General features: G+C 44.1%; 1 protein-coding gene across 5 annotated transcripts in view; it reads right to left on the bottom strand.

The window, feature by feature from the left end:
- KCP (kielin cysteine rich BMP regulator) overlaps positions 1-17,463 on the bottom strand; it is a 193,396-nt gene that overhangs the window by 52,117 nt on the left and 123,816 nt on the right. For 4 of the 5 annotated variants that reach the window (XM_033958835.1, XM_033958838.1, XM_033958837.1 and 1 more), the window contains 6 exons: positions 16,062-16,238; positions 14,936-15,021; positions 12,545-12,635; positions 11,231-11,313; positions 7,416-7,589; positions 5,019-5,198 (listed from right to left, as the gene is read on the bottom strand). In XM_033958835.1, the coding sequence (XP_033814726.1) occupies positions 5,019-5,198; positions 7,416-7,589; positions 11,231-11,313; positions 12,545-12,635; positions 14,936-15,021; positions 16,062-16,238 (791 nt within the window). The remainder of the gene's footprint in view (positions 1-5,018; positions 5,199-7,415; positions 7,590-11,230; positions 11,314-12,544; positions 12,636-14,935; positions 15,022-16,061; positions 16,239-17,463) is intronic. The other variant, XM_033958836.1, reaches the window with a different exon arrangement.

Here is a 17,463-nt window from a genome sequence, read left to right as displayed (position 1 = left end):
TCTCGAGTCTGCTGTCTCCCAACAATACCCCCCCTAATTTGTAGCTGAATAACGGGTTCTTTTTCCCTATATGCATGACCTTGCATTTGTCCACGTTGAAGCGCATTTGTACACAGTGATGGGACGGTGGGTTCGGCTATAGGAGCCACGGCTCTTGGTCGGATTACACAAATCTGAGTGTATGTGAAAATTGTATTACCTTATATTCTAATATCCACATTCAAGTTTCATTATTACCTTATATATTGAGAAGTCTTGGTCCTAGTTATATTTTTATCTCCTCTTCATGCCATCTTTTTTTAACTGCACTTAACTATATATCCAGAGTTTAAAATTCGATATAATCAAAGTATAACTCTCATAATTTATATTCTGCATATCCTACCAATGGTCCATCAAGCCCAGTAGCCCGTTCTCACGGTGGCCAATCCAGGTCACTAGTTCCTGGCCAAAACCCAAGGAGTAGCAACATTCCATATAGCATCCCAAAGAATAGCAAGATTCCGGAATCCCAAAGAGTAACAAGATTCTAAAATCCTAAAGAGTAGCAACATTCCATGTGGATTACAAATTATCTAATGTACCTTGGGCAATGGGGATTAAGTGACTTGCCCAGGGTCACAAGGAGCAGTGCGAGACTTGAACCCACAACCGTCGGGTGCCGAGGCTGTAGCTCTAACCTCTACACCGCAAACTCTTCTTCATATTACAAAGTTAACGTCAAAGTTCAATTATGCTTTTGGTCTAACTCCAGTTTATCATTCAATATTTAGCTATAAGACGGATGAGTATTTATTTAAGTAACGGTAAGGGTATCTTTCTCTGACGGAGTCAATGTTTCGCCGTTGCTTTATCAAGAAATTCCCCTTAGCCAGCCGTCGCCTTTGTTATCGCAGGCCACCTTTTTGTTTATCTAAGTATCTAATTATAAGCTGGAGTTAGAACAAAAAGTATAACTGAAGTTTGATGTAAACTCTGTAATATGAAGAAGAAGATGTGGCTGATGAAGATTTTGGTGTATTTTGCTTTATGCAGCGACAACACTGAGATCTACCACTACTACAGTACTCCCCTGATATTCACGGGGGTTCCGTTCCAGAAACCCCCGCGAATGTTGAAAAACCACGAGGGAGAAGGGAGAGGGCAGCCAGAGAGGTAGGAGAGAGCAGCCGGAGCGCCGGTGAGTGAAGGAAATCACTCGTGGTATGCTCCGACCGCCTCTTCCTGCACTAAAGTCGGGCCTCGCCAATCAGGAATTGCATGTCAAAGCAGCTCCTGATCGGTGAAGCCCAACTTTAGTGCAGGAAGAGGCGGTCGGAGCATACCGCGAGTGATTTCCTTCACTCGCCAGCGCTCCGGCCGCCCTCTCCTGCCCGGTCATTCACAGTTGGAAAATACCGTGAATCGCTGACCACAAATGACCGGGGGAGCACTGTATTTATTCTTTCTATAGCGCTGAAAGGCGTACGCGGTGCTGTACATTCTAATACACAATAGGCAGTCCCTGCTCAGAAGAGCTTACAATCTAATTTAGACGGGACATTTCAGGGTTGGGGAGATTATAGCGGGTCTAGGTATCTGACAGCAATGAGGGGGAGTTAAGAGTTGAAGGCAGTCTCAAAAAAAGTGGACCTTTAGCTTGGATTTGAACACTGCCAAGGACAGAGCATGACGTATTGATTCAGGCAGCCTGTTCCAGGCAGACGGCACCGCAAGAAAGAAGGGAAGGAGTCTGGAGTTGAAGATATAAATTCAGAGTTGTACTTTGATTACATAGAAACATAGAAGATGATGGCAGATAAGGGCCATAGCCCATCAGGTCTGCCCACTCTACTGACCCACCCCAAGTCTACTATCCTAGGGATCCCACTCCTGGTGGCAGGTTCCCTTGGCTTAACCCTCTAAGGGATCCCACATGGGCATCACATTTGCTCTTAAATTCTTGCATGCTGTTTGCCTCTATCACCTGCACTGGGAGCTCGTTCCAAGGATCAACCATTCTCTCGGTGAAGAAATATTTCCTGGTGTCGCCATGAAATTTCCCGCCCCTGAGTTTATACATGGATCTTCAGTCACTTACCGATATGCAAGTTCTTTCACCACACATAAACTTTTAGCTGCAATAAAAAGGCTGTTTGGGGGGGGGGGGGGGAGGGAGGGGCTTAAATTGATCAGGGGATAAAATTGCCTGCATACATGAAAAAATTAGGCTGACTTGTTCATTTTCATTCATAGTAACATACCCTCTCTTTCACTAAGTTGCGCTAACCGATTAACATGAGCTAAATGCTAACGCGTAATCCATAGACTAACATACACGCGTTAGCGATTAGCGCACCTTAGTAATAGAGGTCCTTAGTAACACAGTAAATGGCGGCAGATAAAAGCCTGAACGGTCCATCCAGTCTGCCCACCACTCACCCCCTTAATAAATTCAGGATTAGATTAGCTTGTCTCTTGTTTGAGACCTCTGGAAAACAGACGGCAAAGTCCACCTGGCATTGTCCTAGGCTACAAACCTGAAGTTGCCGTCCAAGCTCTCTCCGGCCTACCCAACCGTCCCACCCGCAGGGTATCTTCCACAGGACTGGCCAGCAAAATCCCCATGTTCCGAGTCAATGGAGTTCCCATTGATGCCCTCCTCGGCCCATCCCACGCCTAATCACCACACATGGGACACAGACCGCTGCAAGTCTGTCCAGCACCGGCCCTAATACCTTCATTTACATCCTCTGTCCAGAACCTGTGGGTTTGTGCCCAGCAGATAGAAACAGCATCTAAAGACCGGTGTGCTCTGCTCTAAAGGGCACTATGCTGCCTCGGGTGTTTAGTATTTCGATTGAGAAAGTGGAGACATGTGATTTCCTTTCCTTTAAATTGAGCAATAATCGTGAACTATAACTGCTATGCTTCTTGTAACTCACCTTGAACTCTGATTTGTAAGGATATAAAACTAAGCATAACATAACATATCTTTGAAAAACATGAGAAGAAAACTTCCTCAGAGAAAAAAATTACAGTAAAACCTTGGATTGCGAGTAACTTGGGGTGCGAGTGTTTTGTAGGACGAGCAAAATGTTTTATTAAATTTTAACTTGATAAACGAGTATACGCGCGGCACGTCATCACAACTGAGCCAAAGAGGCTGCGAGGTCTTGCAATGCAAGTACGCACTGCATACGCGCGTCACAACCGAGCCGATGGTTCTTCTCTCTCTGACGCTGCGGGAGTGTAGTGACGGTTCTACACAAGTGAAGTCTTGCAATGCAAGTACATACTCCAGTGCAGTCAGGGCCGGATTTTCCTATAGGCTAACTAGGCTTCAGCCTAGGGCCTCAAGATCAAGAGGTGCCTACATTCAAATTGTTAGCAAAATTAAACTTACACTATTCTAAAAACAGTGAACACTAAAACACTGAACCGAAAATAAGGAGAAATTCTACGCTTCGGGATCAGAACCGGCTCCGGCCGCAACGGGGCGCCGTCTTGGCTTCTCCCTTTCTTTTTCTCGCCCTGGGAGGAGGATCGGGGAGGGAAAGACGTCAGTCCGGAAACAGCTGGGCAAAGCCCAGCCCCGCGGGGAGAGAGGCAAAACGTGGATCCGTCAGGACAGGGCGGCCCAGACTGGCATCGGGGGGTGGGCGGGTTTAATTGAAGGCAGGCAGGCAGGATGGCATGGGGGGGTTCAATGGAAAGGGGATGGGAGGCAGGCGGGCATCGGAGGAGGGGGGTGAGGTGAGGAAGGACACACTGGGGGCACTATGGACATAGGAAGGGGCAATGTTGTGTGTTGTATTTGATTAGTTATTGTTACAAGTACTGTAGGGTCATGAAATGGTTAACTGTTGTTTAAAATATTGCTCTGGCCTACATAGCTGAAGAAAGTGTACAATCTATTGACTTCATCTGCCTAAAATGTATGTCCCTACCTTACCACATTGTAAGCTAAATAGATAAGAGTTTGAGCCATGATGTACCCTGCCCTTCTGTACATTTAACATTTAGACCTGTAAGATTTAGATAAGCAGAGAAATGAGCTAGTTTCCTATAGGACTATAAGTTGTACCCCTGAACCTATCATAAGTGCTGGCTTAGGACCAATAATAATTGTAGAAAGTTATAGAAGTAACAAATGAAAATTGTAGTTTTTGCATATATTAGTTTGCAAAAAGGGCATAAAAGTCCTTGTATTTCCTGTTTCTATGCAGGCTATTAACTGCATTAGAGTCCGGTATACCGTAATAAATTTCTTGTACTTTCTTCATGCCTCTGACTTTGTGTGTCCAAGTGACCTTTCAGTACTATATATGGTGCTGAGAATAAATGTCCAAATAAATGTTCTCGACTTTTTTTTATTTGTTATCCGTGTCACATTTTTTATAAAGGTTAGTACCAATAACAACATGTTTCATTTAACATATTGATATATATCACAGTAATGATGTATTTTATTACTCTCATGTAATTTACAAACTTAAAAATGGGAGGTGAAAGGGCCTCATAAGTGGAATAGCCTAGGGCCTCTTTTCATCTAAATCTGGCCCTGAGTGCAGTATTTTCTATTACAGTTTTTTTGGGTTGTGGAACGAATCGTCTGAGTTTCCATTATGTCTTAAGGAGAAATTTGCTTTGATATACGAGTGTTTTGGATTACAAGCATGTTTCTAGAACGAATAATGCTCGCAAACCAAGGTTTTACTGTAATCTGCAAATGTGAACAAGAAACTGAGCTAAAGACTGGACTGGTCTCTCAGCTGGTCTGGTAGGACTAAAGGAAAGAAACTTAGCAGGTAACCGCCAGATTTTTGAACATTAGTTAGATGGGTGGTTTATATTTGAAGACCAGGCTGATTTGGGGGGACTGCAAGGTACAAGTGTATTTTGTCTCTTAGGCATCTTATTGAACATTTATCTACACTGATTTTACTATACAGTTAATGAGTATCAATGGAAGTGGTTAGATTTGAACTCTTATCCCTTTCTATTCCTTGTTGCGTTGTTCCATCCTCAGTACTCACCAGGCAGGTACACTTGGTGCAGCCATCCCCAGGGGAGTCAAACACAGCCCCGCTCTCATACACCTGCCCGCTGTAGCCACAGACGCCAGTGCAGAATGGGCAGCACTCTCCAGGAGGTATGATGGGATGCTGACAGGAGACAGGCTGGCACGTCACAGGCACACAGGTCACGCCACCATTCTGCAACAGTACACAGTATAGGGGTCAACACACAGCGACAGGGAGCTAGCAGGACATCCTGCCAGTTATACCTTCTGTGCTGTCGCTCATAAAGTGAACATGTATACAGGAGGTCCCCGGGTTAAGAACAGGTTACGTTTTTAAAGCTGTAACTCAGAACTTGTCGATTTTAAGATTCTTGCTGCTTCCCTCTGCTCCCAGCTGACAAAAGGGCCAACTCAGTGTTCCCTCTAAGGTACAGCATGCACAACCACACACTGTTCTTAATGTGGCCATGTGTCATTCCTGAATCTGCTACAGGAGAAGTCTAGGCCACTGGAAATACAGCTCAGTGAAATCAAATGAAGCCACAACCACGTTCTTAAGTAACAAAATTCCAGAGCTCATATTGTGATGTCATAATGCCTCAATCCACCAATGCCTAAGAGCCATCTTCATCAGTGATGTCACAATGGCTTGATTATTCCTATACAGGCAGTTCCTGGGTTAAGAGTGAGTTAAGTTTTTAAAGCTGTTCTTAAGTCAGATTTATATGTAACTCAGAACTTGTAGATTTTAAGATTCTGCTCTCATTTGACAAAGGGGCCAACTGTCCCTAGTACCAGTGTTCCCTCTAAGGTACAGCATGCACAACCACACACTGTTCTTAAGGTGGCCATGCAACATTCCTGAATCTGCTGCAGAAGAAGTGTAGGAGGCCTATGCCACTGGAAATACTGCTCGGTGAAATCAAACAAAGTCACAACCGCATTCTTAAGTAGCAACATTCCAGAGCTCATATTGTGATGTCATAATGCCTCATTCCACCAATGCCTAAGAGCCAACTTCATCAGTGATGTCACAAAGGCTTGATTATTCCTTTACAAGCAGTCCCCGAGTTAAGAACGAGTTATGTTTTTAAAGGTGCTCTTGTCGGATTTGTACGTAACTCGGAACTTGTAGATTTTAAGATTCTTGCTGCTTCCCTCTGCTCTCAGCTGACAAAAGGGCCAACTGTCCCCCAGTGTTCCCTCTAAGGTACAGCATGCACAACCACATACTGTTCTTAAGGTGGCCATGCAACATTCCTGAATTTGCTGCAGAAGTGTAGGAGGCTATGCACCTGGAAATACTGCTCGGTGAAATTATATGAAGCCGCAACCACGTTCTTAAGTACGAGTGGTATACAAGTCAGGTGTCTTTAACTCGGGGACTGCCTGTACTGATAAATGAGCCACAGGGCAGGTGTGAACCAGAAATTATATAGTTACAGGCACACAAACACAGCAGTACAGAATGTGCCCTCACTATTCCCAAGGCTGGGAATTTAGGCATAGAGCATGACCTTCCCCCCCCCCCCCCCCCATGGCAGGGCTGGGAGTGCAGATGTATAGCCTAAACGAGTGTTTCTCAACTTGGTCCTTGACTATCCCCTTGCCAGTCAGGGTTTTAGGTTATCCACACTGAATTTGCATAAACCTGATTTGCATACACTGCCTCCATTATATGCAAATTCCTTTCATGCCTAGTCATTGAGGAGATCCTGAAAACCCCGACATTTCTAGAAAGATATTTAATACCTTACTCCCCATTTAAATCTTTAAGATCAGAAGATAAAGCCCTATTAATAGTTCCTTCTTTAAAAGTGATATATTCCCGGAGAGACATGATTTTTTCTGTTTCGGCCCCCCAAATCTGGAACCTACTTCCAATTAACCTAAGAGAGGAAAAATTATTGAATAAATTTGAGTCTTCTAAAGAGCTGGCTTTTTAAAGATGCTTTTCAATAAACTGGTACTATTATACTTTAGGGTAGGACGTGGAGGTTCACTGAAATATGTGGGTACTTGTTTCCCATCCTGTGTTTATTAAACCTATGCCCGATTTTATTTGCAGTTTTCTTTTTTAATATTGTATTTTATACTGCCCTTTTCCCTAATGTATTAATGTCTAATGTATTAATGACTAATAGTATTCTATGTGATGTATGTGGATTTTATTATTTTATTTTATTTGTTATTTATTGTAAATCGCATTGAAATAAGATTTTGCGATCAAATCAAAGAATCTATTAAACTTGAAACTTGAAACGCGAGGACCGAGTTGAGAAACACTGGCCTATAGTGTCCGTGACATGGCTGAGAGAGCAGATGTGGAGCACAAACTCCCCGTGGAGGCGTCCCACGCAGCAGACGTGCCACGGGGCGCTAAAGAGATCGCCTCCTCTTCTCGTCTTACCATGCAGGTGCACTGGCGGCACTTGTCCTCGGGGTCCGGAAAGTCCTCGCCATTCCCGCAGTCTCTGCCATTGTAGCTGCAGCCGTCACAGACGGGGCAGTGGCAGGAGTCAGCAGCTGGATGTGAGCAGGTCACAGCTGGGCACATCTTTGCGCCGCATGTCACTTCCCCCCTCTGCAGGGACCATAAGAGTAATTAAGAGAGTTTGTAGCCATCGGTACGAGAACAAACCTCACAATTTCTGGCACATCCACTAACATCCTCGATGGATTCCAACAGAAGAATATATAATAATAATAATAATAACTTTATTCTTGTATACCACATTACCATGGAAGTTCTATGCGGTTAACAGATGAAGAGACTGTACATTTACAGTGAAGTTACAATTTCGTTAATGTTACCTTTACATTTTAGGCAATAAATATACGGTGAAGTTATTTTGGCAGCTAAGTTATATGTTCAGAATAGTTACATTTGCTATAAGTTAGATACAGCGGCGTTACAAATTGCAGTGTTACATGAGGCGGTATGGGTCTAGGGGGGAGAGGTCAGAAGAGAAGGGAGGAGGAGGGAGGATAAATCAGAGGAATTTGTCAAAAAGGTAGGTTTTAGTTAACTTCCTGAATGTTTGATAGTGGGGGGAATTGGAGATGAGAGTATAGAGGCATTTGTTCCATTTGCCCGCTAGGGATCGGTCAAGGAATTTTTTGTAGAGGCAGCCCTTCAGGGAAGGAAAGGAGAACAGGTAGGTATTTCGAGTACGAGAGGGGCATAGCGAGGTTAAGTGGCACTCAGGGCGGTGGGGCCTTTCACCCCCCCGCTCCTTCCTGACCCTCCTGCCGCATGCGCTCCCTTCCCTTCCCCCATACCTTTTTTAATTTCCAGGCACGGGCAACCTTATGAACTTGCTGCCCACGCTGTGTCAGCTATCCCTGGGTGTGGGACCCGGAAGTGACATCAGAGAAAGGCGACACCGATGCGGGCAGCAAATTCATCTTCTCTGTCGCAGCTCCCACACTGTGGAATGTTCTTCCCACTGATCTTCGTCTAGAAAACTCCCTTAGATATTATTTAAATCCAAACTTAAAATGTTCCTCTTTAAAGATGCTTTTACTTTGTAAATTTCATTTTCTATGAAAATTGATCAACCTTTGCAGAAATCCTAAGACAACCAAAATTGCTCACCTTCAAATCTCTTCTTAATAAAACTCCAGCATTTATATATCTAATCTAATCTAATCTAAACCTTAAGTTTATATACCGCATCATCTCCATGAGAATGGAGCTCGACATAAGTTATTAATTCCATATTCTCCAACCAGAGTTTTTAGATCTAATGAACAAAATTTACTAACTATCCCTTCGCTCAAGATCATTAATACAAGACGGCAATTTATTTTTTCGGTTACCGCACAACAGATTTGGAACGACCTCCCAATTTACTTACAAAAAGAACAGGATCTGGGAAAATTTAAAGGTAATTTAAAAACATTTCTTTTTAAAGATGCCTTTGGTAATTAATCCAACAATCCTTAGGTCAAGTTATTTTTACAGTTTTATATTATGACTATTATTTGTTTCCCTTTTTGTACTTCTCCCTTTTCGTTCTGCTTTTCTATAATGATTTGTATTTCTCATCCCCTTTTTCCCTATGTTATGTGTATGATAAGTTAATCTCTAACCCCAATGTTATTATTTAAAGTTTTGTATTGTATTGTTTCCCACTAAATGTAATTTTAAACTGTACATCGCTTAGAAATATGATTAAGCGATTAATCAAAAGAACCATTAAACTTGAAACTTCTTTTGAAGCGACCTCTCCAACCTAACTATACAGCTCCCCTGCAAATTCACGGTCCCGGTCATTCGCGGTATTTTCCAACCACGAATGACCGGGCAAGAGAGGGCAGCCGGAGAGGCAGGAGAGGGTAGCCGGAGCGCCAGCAAGTGAAGGAAATCACTCGCGGTATGCTCCGACCGCCTCTTCCTGCACTAAAGTCAGGCCTCACCAATCAGGAGCTGCTTTGACACGCTCTGACTTGCTTTGACACGCTTTGACTCTGGCTGCCCTTTCCTGTCTCCCCTGCTAAAAACCGTATTTGCTGTTTTTCAACATTCGCGGGGGTTCTTGGAACGGAACCCCACGAATATCGGGGGAGTGCTTTACTTCCCTGTCCCATTCTCCTCTTTTTATTTTTATTTTTATCTCAATATATTTATTAATCTCTCCTTCCCATCCTCTCCTAATGTATCATGTACCTATTATATCTTGTCTTGATTACTCCAACACTATCCCCCTCTTTTACAAAGATGGGCTAAGCTTTCTAGCGCATGTTAAATATTAGCGCGCGGTAAACACGCACTAAATGCTAATGCGTGCATGTTATCCGATGGACACGTTAGCCAAAATGCTTAGTGCGCCTTTGGAAAAGAGGGCCTCAAACCGCTGAGACTCAAGCTTTTAAATAAATAAATAAATCTGCCAAAAATACAGCCGTTTATTTCTTCATTTTATGAAAACCGATCGTATCTCATCGTACCTATTCCACCTTCATCGGCTTCCGTGAAATATTGTTTCCATTTCAAGAACTTATATTGGACACATAGGCCCATATTCTATAAATGGCACCGGTGGCATGACGGGGGTGAGCGGCGCCCGGGGGACGGTGGTGCCTCTCTTCAGCCCTCTTCCCTGCCACACGCACGGCGCGGGTCCCAGAAGTGACATCCAAAGAGCGCGCCAAAGCCAGTTTCTGGCTGCTCACGCCAGAGATATAAAGGCACGGGGAGGGAAGGGGGCGGGGAAGAGGGCAGGAGGGAAGTACCACTGCCCCGGGTGCTGCTCACCCCTCCTACGCCACTAGCGGGGTAGGGGGGAAGAGAGTAGAAGGGGTGTCAGCGCCCCAAGGAAGACCACCCCCCCTTACTGAATAGTGCCATAAATTAGGTGCCGGAAGACGCTCCACCAGCACCTAACTTAAGTGGTAAACTCCATTTAAAAGAAATTTCAAAAATTATTCCCCTAGGACAACCCACTATCGAATTACCCCATAATGAACCCAAAAATAATAGGATGTGGGTTTTTTGGCCAACTAAAATGTCTTTTATTTCAGAAAGCCTGTATGATTGGGCCTAAATGTATTATGCAATTTTGGTTGCAGAAAGAATCTCCAAGTTTTTGGCATTGGAGGAATCAATCACATCGCTTATTTTGATTTGAGAGTTGGGAGGTTCGAGGTTCGCCTAAAAAAACTCGTCTTTTTATGGACGTTTGGGATCCTTATATTCAGAATCTTTCACCCAAAATACGAAGTTTGGTTATCAATGATTTATTATGAAAATTAGGTTTAATAATTACATTCCAGTTATTTATTTTAATGCTTTATTTTTGTCAACTTTCATCCAGGAGGAGGGATTTCATTTAGGGGAAGATAGTGGGTAGGGGATGGAATTAAGGGGGGTGTAGATAAGATTGAATTAATTCATATGGAAATTAAATTTGAAAGAATGATTTAAATTTGTATGAAATATTATTGTAATTCTTATTGTATTGAATGTATTTTTGTATTATCCTATTGTACTGATTATTTGATTCTTTCAATAAAAATTGTTATACATAAAAAGAAATTTCAAGGCGCCTACTGGCACCTAAAAATACAGCACCGGAATCGCGTCTACAGAGGTGCTTTACAACGCCTAACACTGCTGGAGCTGTGTTTTTTTTTTAAAAAAAAGACCTGGAATCTCATGCTTGCACCTTTTCCCATCTCTAAGTGTAATTTTCCCTTTTCTTCCGTAAGCAGCTCACGTACCAGGCAACGGCATTGCTCACATCTGCTTTCGGAAGCCGGAAAAACTTCGCCATCCACGTAGTCCTGCCCCTGAAAACGGCAGCCTAGGTACAGGGAGAAAAAGCAGTCTCCAGGTCACCGAAAACAAACTCTGCCCAGCCTGAAGATGACCAGCTAAAATGAACAGGAAACCTTTAAGCAATTAACTTTAGAAAAGGCCTTTTTTTAAGCCAACTGAACTGGGCAAAGTTATCCAGCCAGCACTGAATATTGGCACATACTGGGCAACTCTAAGCCAGCTCCGGGGACCCACCAATTCCTCTCATATTTAACCAGATAATGAACTGTCCAATTACAATTTAACCCATTACTGTGCCCTGAAATTTAGAACACTTTATGGGGGAAATTCTATAAATGCACCTACACTTTGGCGCTAGTAAGCACTCGACCAGTGCCTAAGTTAATTAAGAAACGCCATTTAAAATGGCAAAAAACATGAACGTTAAAGCATCTAAAAAGTTGGTCCTGGGATCATGCCTCCTTAGGCACTTAAGTCTGCCTCGTGTCACTGTGGGGCTCTTCAGCCTGGCTCAGGGGTGATATGATAGAGGTCCATGAAATACTGAGCGGAGTGGAAAGGGAAGATGTGACGCTCTTGTTTACTCTTTCCCAAAATACTAGGACTAGGGGACATGCGATGAAGCTACTAAGTAGTAGATTTAAAACAAACCGGAGAAAGTATTTCTTCACACAACATGCAATTACACGGTGGAATTCGTTGCCGGAGAATGTGGTGACACCAGTTAGCTTAGCGGGGTTTAAAAAAGGGTTGGATAAATTCCTAAAAGGGAAGACCTTAAGCCACTATTGAGTTGGCTTGGGGGAATCCACTGCTTATTCTTAGGATAAGCAGCATAAAATCTGTTTTACTACTTGGGATCTAACTAGGAACTTGGGACTTGGGTTGGCCACTGGTGGAAACAGGATACTGGGCTTGATGGATCTTCGGTCTCTCCCAGTCTCTTATGTTCTTATAGAAGAGGACCCTCATCAGGAAGAAATCACCCCTGATTTGTGAATAGAGAATCTACATTGCTAGGTCCTAAATCCTATAGTACTGCATTACAGCCAAATAATAATACGCTGAATACGTCAATGTTTCAACTCTAGATGCTTGATCCTGTGCTTCCAAAAGTGGAATATGTATTTTTTTCATGGAAAGGTAGGACCCGTCTCGGATCTTGATTCTGTCCCTTCCTCTCATTTCTGGGTCTGATTTACGTGGGTACAGTGTGGCACGGTCTCCAGTGATGTCACTGCGGGGCAAGTTCTCACCTTGACAGAGTGGACAATCACAGGGCCCGGTGACAGGATGGGGGCAGGAAGCAGGGGAACACAGCCTTCGCACGCATTGCACAGATCCGCCCTGCAGAGAAAGAGAGAGAGAGAAGACAATGAAAATGAAGCGCGGTTTTTCGCAGGGTTTCTTCGTGAAACGGGAGCGCATTGCACTGAGCCCAGATTGAGAGGAGAGAGAAGACCAGCCATGGGCTGAAGAGGTGGCGGTGAGGGGGTTACTGGATTCTCAGTAACTGGTTTCCGGTGTAGTATCCTAGAACGTGGCGAGGGTGAGTCTAGGTAAGCTGCTCCAGGTGGGAGAAAAACCAGTGCCGGACCTGGTCAGTCCAGTCTAGGGATATCTGATTAAAAAAAAAAAAAAAGAATGTGTGGCCCCACCCTGTTCCACCCACCAACCCCGATCCCACACAAACCTCGTCTCTTCGGGGCCACATCTGGAGGGCATCTGCAAATGCACAGATGCCCTCCAGATTTGGCCCCGAGCTCAATGGTTTTCAAAACCCGGACAAACTGCCAGGTTTTGAAAACCTGTCCGGTGCCTGGATAGTCCCCTAAAAAGAGGACCTGTCCGGGTAACCCTAGTCCGGTCTGATCTGATTTCACAATAGGTGACCATCTTTTGAACTCCACTCCATTACAATTAGGATCCAGTCAACAGCTTAATTATGCCCTCTATGAAATTATGTATAACAATTTTTATTGAAAGAACCAAATAATCAGTACAATAGGATAATACAAAAATACATTCAATACAATAAGAATCACAATAATATTTTTTCATACGAATTTAAATCATTCTTTCAAATTTAATTTCCATATGAATTAATTCAATCTTATCTACACCCCCCTTAATTCCATCCCCTACCCACTATCTTCCCCTAAATGAAATCCCTCCCCCTGGATGAAAGTTGAGAAAAATAAAGAATTAAAATAAATAACTGGAATGTAATTAGTAAACCTAATTTTCATAATAAATCATTGATAACCAAACTTCGTATTTTTGGTGAAAGATTCTGAATATAAGGATCCCAAACGCCCATAAAAAGATGAGTTTTTTTAGGCAAACCTCGAACCTCCCAACTCTCAAATAAAAATAAGCGATGTAATTGATTCCTCCAATGCCAAAAACTTGGAGATTCTTTCTGCAACCAAAATTGCATAATACATTTATGCCCAATCATACAGGCTTTCTGAAATAAAAGACATTTTAGTTGGCCAAAAACCCCACAAGCTGATGCTTTACCAAAAATTAAAAAAAAACTTTTTATGATTTGTGTCAGTTCCTGATTTAATCCTTCTCCCCACTCATGATGTTATAAACTATCATATCCTCTCACAGTAGTAGCATAACTGGGACTCAGTGGGCCCTGGGCAGGAGGACTGAGATGAGCCCCGCCCCCTCCCAAGTGCATGCAACCCTCCTGGGTAGGGTTTACCAGATTTTTGTCCGGAGAAACCCAGACACATGGCCCTGCTCCGTTCCGCCTCCAGACCTGCCCCATTCCGCTCTAACCTTTTCAACTTTTCTCCCTAAGGGAAATGATCCGTCCCCTCTATCATGCTTCTCTTTCTGCTCTGAACCTTTTCTAGTTCCACAGAAGGGTCAAATGCCCCCAGGAGCTCTGTGCCCTCAGGCGTGCGGTGTCTATGTACATAAGGGGCAATTGTATAGGTGGACACCAACTTTTATGCACCCTGATGCTGCTTGGTGCGAGCCTACTCTCTAATGACATCCGGCACCTAAAATCCATTACAGAATACTGGCGTAACCCAGTATCGGCACGCCTAACACTTGGGCGCCAGCAGCCATAGCGCTAGTGTAACTACAGGCACCTAAGTGTGGAGAGTGGGCATAATGTAAGCTGTACATGACAGCCCCCACGCTAAACCTTTCCCCCCTTGCATGTATGCAATAGTGCTTACAGAATAGTGCTTAGTTGATTTGCTGCCAGTTTTCATATATATTTACATGTGCAAATAGAACGGACTTGTGAGCGCCCAGTTATGGAACTGCCCTTATATGCACTGGGCTCCAGTCTATGCTGTTTTCCTCATGACCACCAGGGGGCTCTATAAGCCCTGTTTGGCTAGCATGCACTCTCATACAGCAAATCTTGATACAGCAAAAACTTAGGGATGCAGATGGCCAGAGATTCCTGACCTGAGTTTACAGGAAACAACATGCTACATATGAGCCCACTACACAGTCCTTGGTCGGGAATGAGTAGAGGGCGCACACAGTGTTGGCACTGGACGGAGGATGGGGGAGGGGGCTGCACATCCTTTGCTGGATTTGTAGAGTTTCGGGTGGTTAGCACTCTGCCATATGCCTTGTCCTTAATTCATTAATGCCCAGCCCTCACATACCCTGCAAGTGCACTGAGAGCAAAGGGCATCCTTGGCGTCGGGGAAGTTCTGTCCATTACCGATGGTGACTCCGTGATAGAAGCATCCTGCGGGGAAAAGAGAAGGGACGGGGACTGAGTCCACAGGGATTTCTGCACTTTTCCAACTCTGCAACTGAGAACAATGCTTCGCAATGACAAATCAAGTTCCAGGACCGCATTCTCCGCATTGCAATTCTGCACAGGGACGGCGGAGCACCAGGAAGCTCAGCTGAGCCATCTCGGCTCACACACAAACTGCAGCTCCACTGCTATACAGCAATTGGCAGCCTTTTATTAGGCAGCCACCGATATCAGCGCCCTATAGAGCATCCGGGCTCTTTTACTAAGTCAAAGCAGAGTGCCAGAACAGCTAAACACACCCCAGCCAATATTTAGTGTCAGGCCATGTACAAGGCATGTTCTGGCTGAGAACCCAGTTTCTTTTAAGATCATTAAGAAAACAGAGCAGTACACAATACAAATCTGAGGAGCCAGAGATGTGTATGGAACCCAGACTGCCTCCTACAAGGCCGAGGAGCCAAAGATGCCTAAGGAATCTAGCCCCCCTTCTGTAAATCTGAGGAGCCAGAGATGTGTGAGGAACCCAACCCTCCTTCTGCATATGGAACCCAGTTTCTTTCGAGGTCATTCAGAAAACAGAGCAGTACACAATAGAAATCTGAGGAGCCAGAGATGTGTATGGAACCCAGACCGCCTCCTACAAGGCCGAGGAGCCAAAGATGCCTAAGGAATCTAGCCCCCCTTCTGTAAATCTGAGGAGCCAGAGATGTGTGAGGAACCCAACCCTCCTTCTGCACATGGAACCCAGTTTCTTTCGAGGTCATTCAGAAAACAGAGCAGTACACAATAGAAATCTGAGGAGCCAGAGATGTGTATGGAACCCAGACCGCCTCCTACAAGGCCGAGGAGCCAAAGATGCCTAAGGAATCTAGCCCCCCTTCTTTAAATCTGAGGAGCCAGAGATGTGTGAGGAACCCAACCCTCCCTCTGCACATGGAACCCAGTTTCTTTCGAGGTCATTCAGAAAACAGAGCAGTACACAATAGAAATCCCCAAACGATGGGCTGGCCTCGGTGCTCACTTACCCTCGCAGACAGGACAGCACTTGCCGGGAAGAGTGATGGGGTGGCTGCAACTTGGTTTGTAGCAGGGCTTCTGCTTGCAGGTGACAAAGCCATTTGCACACAGGCAGTGGCTGCATGGGTTCTGCGCGTCCAAGAACTCCTGATTGTTCAGGAATTCCTCACCAAGGTACTCACAGCCTGGAAGAGAGACTTGTGGTCAGGGGCAGGATTCCAGCATCGCACTCCCCTCTGGGGCATTCACATGCAGTCTCCTATCTCAGTGCAACAGGATGTGACACATGGAAGATCATTTTAGAAAGGCTTTCTGTGCATCAAATCTGGTTTAACAAACAGAAAGTGGACCATACAAAATTAACAGCTGTTCAGAAGAGTGGCCAAATGGAGCGTGGGGGGAATGGAGCTCGATGTAGAACAGAGCTGAATGGTCTGTATCCTGCATGTGGCAAGTGGCAGGTGAAAGTTTGCCAAGTTGACTGCATAAATGGTTGGAATGGTGATGACTTTACAACCAGCATGTAAACATGGGTGACCTGGGCTTACACAGAGTGGAGGGCGAGGCTCTGATCACCTTGCTGGGCTGGATGAACCATGAGGGCCTTTTTCTGCTGTCATTTACTGTGTTACTCTGTTTTTTTTAATGTGCAGGAAATGACTCTTCAGGGACTTTTAAATGTGCAAAAGTACATATTACCAGGGGTGGAGTTGGCCAGAGTTTGGGGTTCACAGGTACACACTGCATAAAAGATAACCTGGCAGACAAATATGTATATATGTACACCTGTGAGAGAAGCACGGAAATAGATCAGAGAACGCGGTAGAGTAAGCTTTTCTTAAAATAGTCCAACAGGGCCACGTTTCGCCTACTGCAGACTGCTTCAGGGGCAGCAACCAAAGGGGTTCTGAAATCATTACATCACATTAAAATACATTTCTAGACTGCAATACCTTCCAGATTGATGCGGTTTACATCATCAAGAGACTGTACGTCACAGTGAAATACAAGAGAACTATCATCTTCCTTACTTTCCTCAGAATTTTACAAAAAGAGACGTCTTTAACCCTTTCAGGACCAAGGGACATATTTGTCCCATAACTTTAAAATCCTATAAATTTTGATTGGGATAGTCTACAGTTCTAAATTTGATATGTACGGATTCCATATGATACTGCCTTTATGTAAACAAACTGGTTCCGACATTCATTCATTAGCGTCGTTGCTAGATTGACGAGAAGATTCACTTGCCACACTGTCCATAAGCCAGAAGTGTGATTTTTTTTAAATAAAAATAATGATATTTCACAAAAAAAATCAATTTTTTGGCATCTGCAAGCCCTTTTTACCATAAAAATGTCGTCAAAACCACAAAAATTGGCCTAAGATCCTTATGGTCCTGAAAGGGTT

This window comes from Geotrypetes seraphini, chromosome 9 (assembly GCF_902459505.1).
Source record: "Geotrypetes seraphini chromosome 9, aGeoSer1.1, whole genome shotgun sequence".
Taxonomy (NCBI): Eukaryota; Metazoa; Chordata; class Amphibia; order Gymnophiona; family Dermophiidae; genus Geotrypetes; species Geotrypetes seraphini.
The sequence above is the reverse complement of the archived record's forward strand: the minus strand, read 5'-3'. Positions and strand labels throughout refer to the sequence as shown.